The sequence below is a fragment of the Microtus ochrogaster genome, unplaced genomic scaffold, assembly GCF_000317375.1.
Source record: "Microtus ochrogaster isolate Prairie Vole_2 unplaced genomic scaffold, MicOch1.0 UNK66, whole genome shotgun sequence".
Classification (NCBI taxonomy): Eukaryota; Metazoa; Chordata; class Mammalia; order Rodentia; family Cricetidae; genus Microtus; species Microtus ochrogaster.
This window is the reverse complement of record NW_004949164.1, coordinates 1,134,652-1,151,375: the sequence shown is the minus strand read 5'-3', so window position 1 is coordinate 1,151,375 and position 16,724 is coordinate 1,134,652. Positions and strand designations below refer to the sequence as shown.

At 40.1% G+C, this 16,724-nt stretch overlaps 1 protein-coding gene across 1 annotated transcript in view; it reads right to left on the bottom strand.

Moving 5' to 3' along the window:
* Aoah (acyloxyacyl hydrolase) overlaps positions 1 to 16,724 on the bottom strand; it is a 191,835-nt gene that overhangs the window by 44,815 nt on the left and 130,296 nt on the right. The window contains 1 exon segment of the mRNA XM_005369893.2: positions 7,987 to 8,069. Within this exon segment, the coding sequence (XP_005369950.1) occupies positions 7,987 to 8,069 (83 nt within the window).

Below are 16,724 nucleotides of genomic sequence, written 5' to 3'. Positions count from 1 at the left end.
AGAGAGAGAGAGAGAGAGAGAGAGAGAGAGAGAGAGAGAGAGAGAGAGAGAGAGAGAGAGAGAGGACAGACAGTTTCCTCAATAGGTCTTGACTGTTAGCCAGTCAGACAGTCACACCAGAGCCACCTGGTCTCTCTTCTGTGCCTGTTGCTCTCATTTTCCCTGTATTTCACCTCAAGGGCAGTGGTGTGTCAGGAGAACATTGTTCAGTGGCCACTCAATGGCTGCTGAGCTAGCCCCATCACCTAGCTGCCAAGGACAGTTTCTCATTCTATGGGAAATCGCCTCTGTTGCTTCCCACCTCCACCCTATTCATCTGAACTCAGGGCCTCCTTCCTCATATTCTCTGAGGAATTCTCCTTTCTATAGATGGACTTTTCTTTGGGCTGCCAGCCCTCCAAAATGGGGGGAAATTGTAGACTATTCCTTTACACTCTGTGAAGATGTTTAGTAAACCAAATAAACCACACCACTCTTTACCCTTCCTGCTCTAGTCTCTCATCTCTAGACTGTTTACCTAGTCTTCCCAGCTCTTTCTTTTTCCTAAGTACATTTTATTTTAACCTTTTCCTGGTGTGTGTGTGTGTGTGTGTGTGTGTGTGTGTGTGTAAGTAGGTGTGTCCTACCGTGTGTGTGGAGATCTCTGCTTCCACTGTTGGTTCCTGGGATTGAACTGATACTGTCAGGTTCCCATGCCAAGTGCTTATGTTGATGATCCTAGTCCGAGTTTGCCAGGCTGCCCTGACTATTGCCTTTTCCTCTAGCTTCTCCAGGTCTCTTCCACTCTCTCCCATTCTCCTAAGGGGAAGGAACAGGCCAAGTGAAGTTTGTTCAGTGTGGAGTTTGTGGTGTTGGCAGAGAACATGAGAGGGGCATGACCAAATTAGCTTTGCAGCAAGGATCTCAGTGGGTGTGGGAGGCGGGTGAAGCTGCAAAAGCACACTTTGGCAGTTACAGTCCCTAGTAGCTAATCTAGGCTCTTCCCAGGGATTCTGCCCTCCACTTTGTCTGTAGTGGGTGCCCAGGGAGGGAGCCCCCTTCCCTCTGTGGTGGGAAGCTTTATCCCATGACAAAACGTGCCTTAAATATTTTAGCATTTCTGCAAACAAAACCTTCCAATCCAAGTGTTTACACAAAAGTTTTGCTGGATTTGCAAAACAAAATGAGGAAGACGGTCAGTGCAAAGAGTATGTAAAATCTAGCTGAGCTTGTAAAATCTCGCTTGGCATTCATAGCGGGGTCCATGAGCATCCCATAAACCCACGTCTTTTCCTCTGGCCTGTGAGCTATAGTAGTAGGCAATTGAGGGTCAGGACTAGGGTTTGTTTTGTAAGGCAATGGAGTCTTATTTATTTCAGAAGATGGCTTATGGTTTTTTATTTACTTAAAATTATGCTTTATATCACCCCCATTAGTCCTTGCTAATTGCCAAATTGCTCTGTGTTTTTCTAAGTCTGACTACTTTAGATGCTTCATAAAAGACTCTGCTTTGAGGTTCATTTTGTTGCTGGGTTAGACAGGGTTTTCTTCTCCATAAAAGGGGGAATAGTGTTCAGTTGCAATTATACATCACATTTTCTCTATCCATTTCCATGTTGGTGGACATATAGCCTTGTTACACATCTTGACTGTTACGAATGGTGATGTAATGCCAGCATCTCTTTGAAATCGTGCTCTTAATTATCACAGTAATTCAAGTTTTCATATTTAGAGGAATTATCATGCTACCTTCTACAATGTATAGAAGACTCTACATTCTCTCCAGCAATACATGATTCTAATTTCTTCATGTCCTAGCCAATACTTGTCATCAGATTTTTTTGACAATGGTCATCTTAGCAAGTATGAGGTGTTATCTCAGAATGGTTCCTGTCCTTGATATTAAAACAGTGGGTCACAACTGCTTTGGCATTCTAAGACCCTTGGAAAACACAGATATTTACAGTATAATTCATAACAATAGCAAAATTACAGTTCTGAAGTGGCAATGAAATTAATGTTATGGTTAGGGGTCATCACAACAAGAGGAAATGTATTTAAGGGCGGCAGCACTGAGAAAGCTGAGAACCGCTGTGTTAAAGGAAAGAAATGATGGTATTTTAGTTGTCAAAGACCACTATCCATGCTGTAGTCCTTAAAGGTTAAAATTAACTTGAGTGCTTTCAGGTTAAAGAAAAAGTATTGGATAGGCAAGTCCCTGCTTAACAATGCCAACTAAGGTCAATGTTAAACTTATTGTCATGGATCTCACAAGCCTTCTAATTCCTGTCCATCTGGGAGCTAGACTTAAAGCAGTGACCCAACCCTAAGCCCATGAAAGCTCAACTTCAGCATGGACAAAGAATCTGCGTGAAGGAGCAGTTGGCTCTCTTGGGTGTGGGTGAGGGCATGACATCAGACAAGGAGACAGAGGGCCAGATCTACTTTCTGCATCCTCCCTGAGTCCTGATGACTAATGAACACCCAGGTTTGAAGAGTGGACTATTGTAGCACGGGTATGGCAGGTGGTTTGGGATACCACAGTTTCCACGACAGCCTCCACAGCTGGGTACCAATCAACTCCCTGATGATTTAGTCTTTGAGAGATGGGCTCTTTACTGAAAACAGAGTGACATCTCAAGCTCAATTCTCCTCCAGTTTATGAAGTGAAAGCCCTCAGCATGATCCTGAGCTCAAGCAGAGAAGGCTGTTCACTAGCCCCACCCCTGGTCTCACGATGCTCTGGGACCCAGTGCTTATTTCTCCAGGCTGACTCCAGTGCCTGCAGAATGCTGAGGAATAACTTTGTTCCGAGTCCTGGCAGGGTGCAATCTAATCTTTCCACCCCAAGGACTCCTTTCCTTGTCTGGCTCATCTCTCTGTTCTGAACCTTAGCTCCTGTTCTCAGTCTTAGACTTGCCATTGTTAGTTTCTGTCATTTCTCCATCCTCTGAGTCTCTTCTTCATAGAGGGAGCCACTTCTGTTGCCAGGTTCATCTGCTGCCCCACTGCATTGCTGTTCCCTCCTGCCTGTCACTGTCTGTAGGGACCTGAGTGCCTATTTCAAGCATTGCTATCCCATCTCTGAGAAGCCCAGCTCTTATCACTGATATGTATCTTTTACATTTATTTGCTATGTTTGTTTGAGAATCTTTGACATTGAAAATGGGACTGATTAAAAACTACTGAATAAAGAATAGTACAGATGATGCTGGCAGCACCTGTTTCAGCAGAGTGCTGCTGATGGATGTTTAGGAAACTTTGTTTCTTGATCCTCCTGCTGCTTACCTCTCCACACCAAACCCCGTGGCACTCAAATATGCTTATAGTATCTCTTTTATGTATGGTGGCCTGTCTGGGTCAAAAAGGCCCAAGGCTTTATGACGTTTGCACAGTAATAACATGGCGGGAGGCTAGGGTTGCAGACGTCAAGCCAAGTCCTCACTCCTACCACAGTGACGACTTTGAGTGTGATGTCTGTGCGAGAAAGAATGGAGTGAAGATGACCCATTCAAGCTAGCTTGTCATCCAGGCCACCCCAAGTAAGATTCTAGTATCACTTCCCGGGTCCAGTCCCATTCTAGCCTTCAAGGAAAGATTTTGTAAGGTAACCAAAGGTGGATCTGCTCTTTCTTCCCTGGATCTGATTTCCCATCTCTGACAGGTAAGACGAATGACGAGTCAACACACAGCACTACGACCCTGCCCCTTCTGGTGCATTGACCACCTCTGTCCCTGTCTGTTTCAGAAGGTTGGAGTTAAAAGAGCCATTGCAGACCATCTCCCTTTCTGATTATGAGAAGATAGGGTGGGCCTGCTACTTCCTAAGCCTCGTATCACAACATTATTCCCGGAATCATAGTGACCCCTGCATTCATGCTCTAAAAGGCTCTGTACGCATTGGTAGACACCGAAAGGATCTTTTATGTGACAGTCAAGATGAAAATAGGAGCTGTTTCTTTAATTTTTACTATACAATTTAAAAGAAACTCTTTAATATTCTATTCAACTGTTTCTTCTCCCTTTTATCTTTCTTGCTGGTTCTGAAAAGTAAATGCAGCCATAAATATGCAGAATGTGGAAAACTGACTTTTCCTATATCTAATAAAAACCTCGGGGAGTAATTGAAATAACTTGGTGTGGGCAGTCAGGTTACACGCTGCATAATATCAAAAGAAAATGCACAGCAAGGAAAAGCAACAGAAAATTAGAAGAGGAGCTGGAGAATAAAACCAGGACTTTAGATAACAGGTGACTATAGGAAACTAAAAATACCCTTTTAGAATTATGTTCTTAGAAGATCTGATGAGCAGCGTTATTCAAAGAAGCAATAATGTTAGACAAGGTGAACATTTGTATAATTCTGAGGCATGCAAATGGAAGAAAGAGAAATCTCTCCAGCTCCTATTCACTGGACTGACAGAAGCGGAGGCATTGCACTGACTTCACATGCATTTCTTTGTGATGACTCCCTCCTCTTACCTCCCTTTGCCTTTTGCTGTGGACAACCTGGATTTTAAAGGAATGTATGTTGATAAGACAGCAGAACGCACAAGGAGAACTGGCTTCTCTTTGTTGCCAGGGGCACTCTGGAGTATCTCTCTCTGGTCTTCATGGTTTTTAGAAAAGATCATCAGATTTGGGGTGGGAAAGTAAAGTGATGTTGACATATCTGGGTCTTTTTTTAAAAATTTATTTATTTATTAAGGATTTCTGACTCCTGAGAAAGAGAGGAATGTAGACTCTGAAGTCACACACACAGGACAATTGTACTGTGCATGTCTGGAGAGTCTGACTGCTTATCACTGTAAGAACCAAGTTTACCTATAAGCCCCACTTGCCCAAGGATGACAAGGTAGCTTCCTGGAATGCTGGGAGCTATAGGGATTGGAAATAACAAGACACACGATTTCACTCCTAAACAACTTTGTCTGAACCAACTATACCGGATGTGCATGATCACATGTAGACAGGAGGCACATAGGCAGGGAATATATCAGGATGTATGCTTGCCCTTGATTGGACCTGATGGAAAATGCAGTAAATTATGGGTTTTGTATTTTTAAACTTCTGTAAAATGTGGCTCATGGTCCTTCTCTAAGAACCAGGGGTGGGTCTGGCCAGAGTCCATCTTCCTGGCCAGTATTTAATTACAGTTTGCTTCAAATTTGGATAAGAATTGTATAACTATTTTCTTTCTTATAGATTTTGGGATTAACAACCACCCTGCCTTAACTGCATGCCTTAATCCCATTATTCTTTCTATATTCGATTTCTTTCTAGGTTTTTTTTTGTTTTTTGTTTTATTTAAAAAATAGAACTTTTCAGAAAACTAGAGTTGGAAGGAAGAAAACAATAATTATTCAAAATTTCTCAAACAGCAGTCTTAGGGCATGTTCTACCAATCTTTCTTCTAAGATACAGTCTTTTTCCATTTATTTTTAAAATGTGGTAAAAATTGAACTATAGTATCCAATTTCATGGTACAATTTTCTTTTGTCTATATTTTATCTTTTCAGTTTAGAAACCAGACTATTAGACATAATTTTTTAAAGATGCAAAATATACCATAGAAATGAGCTTCTGCTTTTTCCCAGACTGTATTGGAAGCAGTGTAGATAGCTTCATACCTTCCTCATTCTGAGAAGAATGTTTTCACATGTTGGGTAATTAAGTTGAGTGCTGTAGTTAATGAGTACATTGTAAGTTTTCTTCCCCATCTCTACCATAACACCCCCAGAGTGATGGCAATCAATGCTATCTTAGTTCTGAGGAAATATAATAATACTTGCTGACAGTGTTTATTGTGGAACAGATTTACTGAATGTATATATATATACACACACACTGAAATATGTTTTTCGGCATTTGGTGGGAGCTCAGCAAATGCCAGCTACTATTAAGCAGTTAAAACATCTTTGTTATTCTTAGAAAAGTAGTATATTCATTTCATGTAGAATACTTATTTTAGCAAATACATTATTTGTAGATAACACAGTGAGTTAACATTATGCTTCTTGAGTGGGAAGTACTCTACAACACATGGGCACAGGAGACCACTTCCTACGTATAACCCCAGCAGCACAGACATTAAGGACCTTATTGAATAAATGGGACCTCCTGAGACTGAGAAGCTTCTGTAAAGCAAAGGACACTGTCGCTAAGACACAAAGGCAACCCACTGACTGGGAGAAGATTTTCACCAAACCCGCAACTGACAAAGGTCTGATCTCCAAAATATATAAAGAACTCAAGAAACTAGACCGTAAAAGGCTAATCAACCCAATTATAAAATGGGGCACTTTGCTGAACAGAGAATTCTCAACAGAAGAAGTTCAAATGGCCAAAAGACACTTAAGGTCATGCTCAACTTCCTTAGTGATCAGGGAAATGCAAATCAAGACAACTTTAAGATACCATCTTACACCTGTCAGAATGGCTAAAATAAAAAACACCAATGATAGCCTTTGCTGGAGAGGTTGTGGAGAAAGGGGTACACTCATCTATTGCTGGTGGGAATGCAAACTTGTGCAACCACTTTGGAAAGCAGTGTGGCGGTTTCTCAGGAAATTCGGGATCAACTTACCCCTGGACCCAGCAATACCGCTCTTGGGAATATACCCAAGAGAGGCCTTATCATACAACAAAAGTATATGCTCTACGATGTTCATAGCAGCATTGTTTGTAATAGCCAGAACCTGGAAACAACCTAGATGCCCTTCAATGGAAGAATGGATGAAGAAAGTATGGAATATATACATATTAGAGTATTACTCAGCAGTAAAAAACAAAGACTTCTTGAATTTTGCGTACAAATGGATGGAAATAGAAAACACTATCCTGAGTGAGGTAAGCCAGACCCAAAAAGAGGAGCATGGGATGTACTCACTCATATTTGGATTCTAACCACAAACAAAGGATATTGAGCCTATAATTAGTGATCCTAGAGAAGCTAAATAAGGAGAATTCAAAGAAAAACATATAGGCATCCTCCTGAATATTAACCTTCATCAGGCGATGAATGGAGACAGAGACAGAGACCCACATTGGAGCACCAGACATAATTCTCAAGGTCCAAATCAGGAGCAGAAGGAGAGAGAGCACGAGCAAGGAACTAAGGACCACAAGGGGTGAACCCACATACTGAGACAATGGGGATGTTCTATTGGGAACTCACCAAGGCCAGCTGGCCTGGGTCTGAAAAAGCCTGGGATAAAACCGGTCTCTCTGAACATAGTGGACAATGAGGACTACTGAGAACTCAAGAACAATGGCAATGGGTTTCTGATCCTACTGCACGTACTGGCTTTGTAGGGGCCTAGGCAGTTTGGATGCTCAACTTGCTAGACCTGGATGGAGGTGGGGGTTCCTTGGACTTCTCACAGGTCAGGGAACCCTGATTGCTCTTCGGGCTGAGGAGGGAGGGTGACTTGATTGGGGGAGGGGGAGAGAAAGGGAGGTGGTGGCGGGGAAAAGACGGAAATCTTTAATAAATAAATAAATAAATTTAAAAAAACCATTATGCTTCTTGGACACATTCTCCACATCTTTCTCCAATGAGAGGTGGTAACTCATGGCATTTTAGCTAGGCTGTGGCTTATTAAGCAAGGGTATTATGGACATTGTGAAGCAGTATGCCACCTCTTAGTCCATGTGGAGAGTAGAGAGTAAAGCTTAAAACTCAGCACTCTGAGGAAATGTGGGAGAATGCTTGACTGGGTAGAGCAGAGCTTTTGCAGTGACCTTGATTTGCCCTTGCTTAACTAAGGCTCATTTAGCTCACACTTCTTGAGCTGTGTATCCCTGCATTTGGCTGAGAATTACTAGAACTATCTTCACTGTTGGGCGACTGATCTGACCTTCATATTCCCTTGTCTTCAATCTGTTCTCCTTTTGTGTTTGAAAATGGCTGAAAGACCAGAAAACTGCTCAGAGTTGGCAGTGTTGCCCCAAATAAAGGCAATTCTTAGAGGTGCTTTGTGAAGGCATGAGTGACAGGCTACGCACCATTTCTTGAGATACTCTGGTAGTCCCTGTGATTGCAATGGTTTCTTTTTCTCAAACGATGGTAAATGGATTTTTCTTCAATTCTGAAATAAATACATAAGCATATATTTCAAATTAAGATACTCTACGGCATTAAAAGAGCAATAAAAATGGACTCAGCAAATTCAAGCATCACTGACGCAGTAAATGTATTGTTTACACTGTGAATGTATTTTCACAAGGCACATCTGTATGGGAAGGGTGTTGTTGATGACATCAAAATTTTGCTTTCATATGGATCCCGGCAAGGCCACACCTTTCTAGTCTTTCTACCAAGAGTTGCTGCAATTTCTTCAGCAGTCATTGGTCTTTACCATTCTGTTATTTAAAAATGGAGCAATTTTCTTTTTTGGCTGCTGCAAGGCTGTGGAAGCAGCTTTTGCCTGGAGGTCTGCTCTTTTCTATACGTGTGTGTGTTGCAGAGCTTCTGGGAGCCCTCGTGTACACATGAAATGACAACTCTATTCCCTGCTTCCCTTGTGCCCATGCTGTCTGTCACAAGTGCCTCAATGATGCAATAGAGCTAGAAGTGTACAGTGGCAATACCTAGTAACCTTTGTCAATGGACACCTGGAAGGTAACTCTTGCTCTTTCTGTCTTTATTCCCTACCTCCATTCTGCGGCTCAGAATAAAAATATTACAGTCTTGGACTGTGGAGTCAAAGATCCATCTTGAAAAGGTAGAGGGGTGAGCTGGGGGAGCCTGTGTCCCCAGGAAGCCTGGGTGGAGCTGAGCTTCAATACCAGTCCTAGACTACATGTCTCTGAGCTTTTCTGTGTGAGGAAAGTAAACTCATGTTTTATTTTCAAGCCATATGTTAAGTCTCTCTAACTGGGAGCTAAATCTAATATTAATGGACACATGGCTTGGAGACAATTTGACACCAGTATTGGGTTATAATTATAGACATTTCAAGCAATTTTCTTGGCTCCCTTTGTACTATCTTTGACTTTCTATTTTATTTTGCCAAGATTTTAATTTAATTTGAACATAATTTAATGTTATGTTGCCTGTACTTTTATAGACTTTCTAAAATTCTTTTTGAAACAAGACTATATATAAACTAATGAATGATAATTTAACTGATAAATATTCCATTACTCTTAAAAATGCATCTTCATTTTCATAAATTCATATTTAACAGCCTTATATACAATCACCCTTTATTTTCAATCATTATGGGAATTATACTCATTGTATTACAGTCCTGGACAACTGCCTCAGATCCTTCAGAAATGTAAGTATGAATCATATTTGGGCTTTCAGGATGTATTGGAAGTATCACTTGGGAAGACCTGCAAACAATACTTCTTGAACTATTCAAAGAAAGGAAGGAAGAAAGGAAGAAAAAAAGAAAGAAAAAGCAGAATGAGCAGTCCCAAACTCTTATGAAGCCAGTTTTATACTAACACACACACACACACACACACACACACACACACACACACACAAACAGATAAAGACACTGCCTCATCTCCCATCAAAAATCAAAACAAAACAAAAAACAAGGAACAACAGTAACAAAAATCAATCACTACCACCACCACCACCAGCAACAACAAAAAACTCAAAACAACAACAACAGAAGGCCCTCTCCAAATTACAGGTCAATATCTCTGATGAACATTTATTAAACAATGCTCAAGAGAAACTTGCAAATCAAATACAAACATATATCAGATAAAACATGACCAAGCCAGTTTTATCCTGGAGTTGCAGGGATGGTTCAACATACTAAAATCATTAAATGTAATAAACTTCAAAGTGGACAGAAAGACAAAAATCATATGATCATCTCAACAGCTGTAGAAAAAGCCTTTGACATGTCGGTGGTGGTGGCACATGCCTTTAATCTCAGCACTCAGAAGGCAGAGGCAGGCAGATCTCTGTGGGTTCAAGGCCAGCCTGGTCTACAAGAGTTATTTCCAGGACAGGCTCCAAAAGCTATAGAGAAATCCTGTCTCAAAAACCAAAAAGTAAAAAACATATTTAGATTAATATCAGACAGAGGTTTAATTTCCAAAATATATAAAGAACTCAAGAAATTGGTCACCAAAAGAACACATAATCCAATTAAAAAAATGGAGTACAGACCTAAACAGAGAACTCTCAACAGAGGAATCTAAAATGGTTGAAAGACACTTAAGGAAATGTTCAACATCCTTAGTCATCAGAGAAATGCAAATCAAAACAACTCTAAGATTCCATCTTATATCTGTAAGAATGGACAAGATCAAAAACACTGATGACAATTTATGCAGGAGAGGCTGTGGAGAGAAGGGAACACTTCTGCATTCCTGGTGGGAATGCAAGCTGGTACAACACCTTTGGATGTCAGTGTGGCGATCTCTCAGAAAATAGGAAAACAACCTTCCTCAAGACCCAGTAATACCACTTTTGGGTATATATCCAAAGGATGTTCAATCGTGCCACAAGGACATGTGCTCAACTATGTTCATAGCAGCATTGTTTGTCATAGTCAAAACCTGGAAACAACCTAAATGCCCCTCGACCAAAGAATGGATAAGGAAAATGTGAAACATTTACACAATGGAGTACTATACAACAGAAAAAAATAACGACATCTTGAATTATGCAGGAAAATGGATGGAGCTAGAAAACATCATATTGAGTGAGGTAACCCAGACACAGAAAGACAATTATCACATGTACTCACTCATAGGTACTTTTTAAACATAAAGCAAAGAAAGCCAGCCTACAAACCACAATTCCAGAGAACTTAGACAACAATGAGGACCCTAAGAGAGACTTACATAGATCTAATCTACATGGGAAGTAGAAAAAGACAAGATCTCCTGAGTAAATTGGGAGCATGAGGACCTTGGGGGAGGATTGAAGGGGGAGGGGAGAGCTCAAGAAAAAGGGACAAAAAAGAAAAAGCCTTTGAGAAAATCCAATATGCCTTCATGATAAGAATCCTAGAGAGAGTAGGACTGGAGGGAAATATTCTTCAACATAGCAAAAGATATATGTGACAAGCCTATAGCCAATATTATCCTCAATGGCGACACACTCAAGCAATCTCACTGAAATCAGAAAACAGACAGGGCTGTTCACTATGCTGGACGTTTTCAATATTGTCCTCAAAGCATTAGCTGGAGCAAAAGAACAAGTGAAGAAAATTCAAGGAATGCAAGTGGGAGAAGTCACACTGTCCCCCTCTTAGATGACATGATATTATTCCTAAGAGATTACAAAAATTTTACCAGAAAGGTTCTACAAAATGTACCCATTTTCTTAACCTAGTAAGGCACAGAAGTCACTTACACAAATCAACAGTTTTTCTATACCAACAACAAATGTACAGAGAATGAGATCATGGACATGGTTTAGTCACAATACCCTCATATATCTAGGAATGAACCTAATGAGGAAGGCAAAAAACCTCTCCAATGACGACTTTAATTATCTGATAAAGATGGAGAAAGACACTAGAAAATGGAAAGACATCCTATGCTCAGGGATTGGTAGAATTAATATTGTGGAAATTACCATTCCTCCAAAGCTCATTTATAGATTCAATGAAATGCCAATAAAAAATCCCAATTTCATTTTTCATAGAAAGAGAAAAATATCTGTACTAAAAATTTATTTGGAACCACAAAAGACAACAGATAGCAAAAGTCATCCTGAGTCAAAGGAATGATGCTACAGGGTTTCCAATTCCATATCTCAAGATACATTACAGTGCCTTTATTAACAAAACAAAACAAGAAACAATATGGTACTGGCACCAAAGCAGACATATAGACAATGAGGCAAAAATAAAAGACCTAAACAAGAGTATGCATAACTGCAGGTTCTTAATATGGAGAAAAGATGGCATCTTCAGAAAATTGTGATGGGAAAGATGGATGTCCACATGACAAGAATGAAATCAGACCCATATCTATCACCTTGTACAAAAATTAACACCAAATAGATCAAAATCTTAAATGAGAAAACCAAAACTTTGAAGCTGCTAAATGATAAATATAGGCAGACCAGGTGGTGGTGGATCATGCCCTTAATCCTAGAACACGGGAGGCAGAGGCATGTGGATCTTTGTGAGTTAGAGGTCAACCTGGTCTACGGAGTGAGTTCCAGGGCCAGCTCCAAATCTACACAGAGAAACCCTGTCTCAAAAAAACCACAAACCCAAACAAACCATAGGCAGTACCCTTCAGGAGACAGGTATAGGAAAAGAATTTCTGAATAAGACCTCATTAATTCAGAAATTGAGGCCAAGAATTGACAAATGAATTCTCTTAAAACTAAAAAACTTTAGGACAACCAAGGCAACAATCAATTGAGTGAAAAAGAAGCCCAGAGAATTGGATACAAGCTATGAGCTGTGCATTGGACAGAGAATTAATAATAAGAATATACATGGAATTGGGGTAAACAAACAAACAAATAAAACAACCTAAACCAGAATGACCTATTCAAAAAATGGGCTTGGAATCTGAACACAGAGTTTTGAAAAGAAGACATAAAAACATCTAAGAAATATCTTTGAATTTTTTATTGTTCTTAGCAATTAGGGAAATGCAAATCAAAACAACTTTGAGAGGTCATCTTACATCAGTCAAAATGACAAAGACCAACCAAGTAACAGACAGTAAGTGCTAGAGAAGGTGCGGGGGAAGTGATGGACGGCAGACTGGTCCACCCACTCAGGAAAGCAATGTGAAGAGCTTTCAAAAACTTAAAATAAACCTACTATATAACCCAGTTATACAACCCCTCAGTATATTCCTAGGGGACTTGATATCTTATTCCACACATACTTGCCCAGCTATGTTTGTTGCTGCTCTATTCATAAAAACTTGGAAGTAGAAACAACTAAAATGCCCTTCAGTTGATGAATGGTTAATGAAAACGTGGTACATCAACACCATGAAATATTATTTATTTGTAAAGAAAACTGAAAAGTTTAGGTAAATGGATAAAACTAGAAAAAAAATCACATTTGAGTGAGGTGACCAAGGCCCAGAAAGACAAACATTGCTTATTCTCTTTCATCCAAGGGAGTATACATCCTGAAGTGACTTCAGACACCCGAAAAATATAAGGGAACCATGTACTGGGAGAGTGATATGGAGGGAAATAGCAAGGTTCAGCTGATTTGAAAGAGGAATTAGGGGACAGTGCTTTAGTTGGGGGAGGGGAGGGAGATGAATACAGAAGAAAGGTAAAATAACAATAAGGATATCTAAAAAAATCATATTACTATCCATCTAGAATTAGATATAAAGCATATATATATGTATAAACAGATTTGTGTGTGTGTGTGTGTGTGTGTGTGTGTGTGTGTGTGTGTGTGTGTGTGTGTGTATTAAATGAAATATTCCATCACGGCTGACAATTCTCCCCCTAACTCAAACACTAGGCAGAAGATCTCTTTTGAGTTATATGTCAAGGTTGTCCAAGAGACTCCCAAAATATTGTAGGGTATTACTGTGGCCTTTGGTTACATTCCAGAGGTCAAAGGTAAGTCCTTATTGATGAAGACACATATTTTTCAGACATGGGACCCAGATGACCTGAGCCCGATCTGACTTCAAAGTCTCCTCCATGAATACCAGCTTTTGTGGTACTAGATGTTGCCCTATAATCTTCCAAGTGAGAGAATCAACCAATACTTCTACCCAAATATGATGTATATGAGCCACAACAATGACCAGCATGACATGATAACTTTAAGGGAAAAATAGTGGCATATATAACTTGGTGGTAACCACAACTCTCTAAGGTCTTTTAATATCTCCTTAACATGAGAGAATCCGTACCTGGTATAGAAACACAGGATAGTGAAATCATAGATCTTGGAAGAGAACCTATAATCACCACTTTCCTAAAAACAGCATAATTCCTAACTATGTTTCAAATATTTATTCTTATACCCACATATAGGTTTTCACCCTTCATCAAAGAAATTTCTCTTTTTAGCAGATGGAGACTTACATAAAGACACAACTGATCAAAATTAAGAGAACAATAATTCACGTGGTATTCAGTTCCTAATGATGCATCTGTAGCATAATTTCTGCACCTAATGCTCAGGAAACACTGTAGAAGAGGGGTAGAAAGATTCCAAGAGCCAGAAAAATAGGAAATTTACTGTGAGATTGTGTCTCCTAAAAATGTCAGAGAGCTTCATCAGCATGGCAGCCTAAACAGGACCTGATCAACAGTGACACCAATGGATATGCTAACATGGCTGGAAGAAATCTCATGGGACCTCAACTCTAGACAAAGAGCTACAGGCATGTGGGGAATACTGAGCTGAAGATAAATAATCTTCCCCAAGAATGAGCACCCCAAATGGTTATCCAATACCAAGTAGTAAGCCATGAGACCATATGCATGCAGGTAGTCTTACACAGACTGAACAGGCTGTATTTATGGACTTAGGTATATATGTAATAATAATTGAAGAAAAAGAGACCATAAATTTGAAAGAGAGCAAGGTGGGGTACCTGAGAGGGGTTTGCAGGAGGAAATAGAAGAGGGGAATTTTGTAATCATAATTTTAAAAAATATTATAAAAATACAGTCTATAAAAAGAACTTTATGTTGGAAACAGGGGGCACCCAGTTGAACTTGGGTCATACGTGAAGCTCTCTTGGATCTTTTTCCCCAGCATAACCATTTGGTGTATCTTACTAAGCATCCAAGGCCATTGTATGGAGGCAAAAACTGGCCAGCTAAGTTCTACCTGAATTCCTAACCCTCTAAATTGTGACTCTAGAGCAGTTTGTTGTGTGATAGATACTTAGAACAGATGATAATAAGGTCCTAGATTATGATAACTTTCCTTAGATGATTGAAAGAATTTACTCATGAGTTTCTGGCCTACTAGCATAAAGTTGAAACCATTGTGCTTGGGTGTTTTAGAAACTTGGAATGTCACTTTGTCCTAACTGTTTTGAAGTCTTTGGACATCAAATTTGGTGAAGATTTCTTTATGTTTACAGTGTCAGACATAAAAAAGACCTTTCAACCTAGAGATTCATGTTTGCAGTCTAAGATATATTCTTGAATTACTTCAAAGATGATATTCCCATCTTCTTTTGTCCCTCCCTAGAATTATCATTTAGATAATGGCTCATCTGAATTGTTCTTCTAATTGCCCTAGTTTTTTCTGCCCTATTTTTATCTCTTTGCTTTTTTTTTTTCATTTTCTTAGGGACAATATTCTTAACTTCATCTTTTATCCCTACTATAAAATAATGTTACTGGCATACTTTAGAAGTAGTTTGGTTACTGAATAGTTCTTTAATTTTATATGTTCTCCTTTTAGCATTGTATTGTATTGTATTGTAAGTATTGTAGCATCTTATCTTTCTGAAGATGCTAATTGTCATTATTAATTATAGTTATTTTTCTAAGTATGCTAGTAAAGTTCTTTTTCTGAAACAAACAAAAGAGAGAGTGGATCTCAGGGAGAGGGAGGCAGGGGGATAGCTGGGAGGATTGGAGGGAGGGAAAACTGTGGTCAGAATGTATTGTATGAGAGAAGAATCTATTGCTAATTAAAAAAGAGTTTCTGGCGTTAGAAATATGGCTTCGTATATAAGAACACTGCTTGCTTTTCTAGAGTTCCTGGGTTCAGTTTCTAATATGCACATGGTACTGTATAATTTTTTGTAATTCCAGTTCCAGGGGCTCTGATGCCCTTTTCTGGCCTCCTTAGGCACTGCCGTTACACAGTGCACAGACATATATGCAGGCGAAACACCCACACACAATATAAAAATTTTAAAATGTTAAAATATAAAAATGAAAGAAGGCTTTCTTTTGTTACTCTCCCTCCCCTCTTCTCTTTCCTTCCACGTCTGAAGTTTTGGCAGATGTCTGATGATCTTGGGTTGTTTAGTTATATTGGAACATTGGAGCCTCCTGCATACTGGTCAACTGGGAACGGCTGCCAAAAGTGCTGACGCTGTCTGGTTTTTGGTTGTAGGATGAACTGGCTTGGTCTGAGGAACTGGCTGTATTTGGTTGGCCAGTGCATATATCTGTGAGGTATTGTCTTAAGTTAACTGATGTAGGAAGACTCAGCCACCTGAGCCACTGTGGGTGGCACTATTCTCTAGACAGAAGGTCTGGAACTGTTTGAGAGAAGAGAAAACAAACAAGGCCCGCCCTGAAGGCATTAGTTTCTCTCTGCTCTTGACTGTAAGTGTGATGTAACAAGCCTCTCCGAGTTCTTGTCACCCGGTTTTTTCCACAGTGGGGGACAGTAACCTGGAACTGTCAGTAAACCCTTTCTCCCCTAAATGCCTTGTTGCTGGGGTCCTTGATCACAGCACCAGAGATGAAACTAGAATGCTGGCTCTTAGTGGCTTTGGGTCTGTCCTCTCATTGCTTGGGAAGGTTTGTCTGGCGTGTAGACGTGAGATTATAGGCTAGACTGCAGACACCGGGGTAGAGTGGAGAAGGATTCTCCCAGTCCAGAGGCCTTTGACCATAGCCTCTCTGAAGGACAACCCTCCGGTCTTCTCCCGACTAACACAGTTGACCACCTGTGTAGAGTTAAGGGATTAGGAAAGCTGCATTTGCGGTCACCTGAACACCAATATTGCTCCTTTTAGCTTTCACCTCCCTTTTTACAGGCACCCTGCATAGATGATCGTCCAGTCCCGAGGAGTTTTACAGTGCAAACCGAGGTTGCTGGCTGACATTCCCTCTC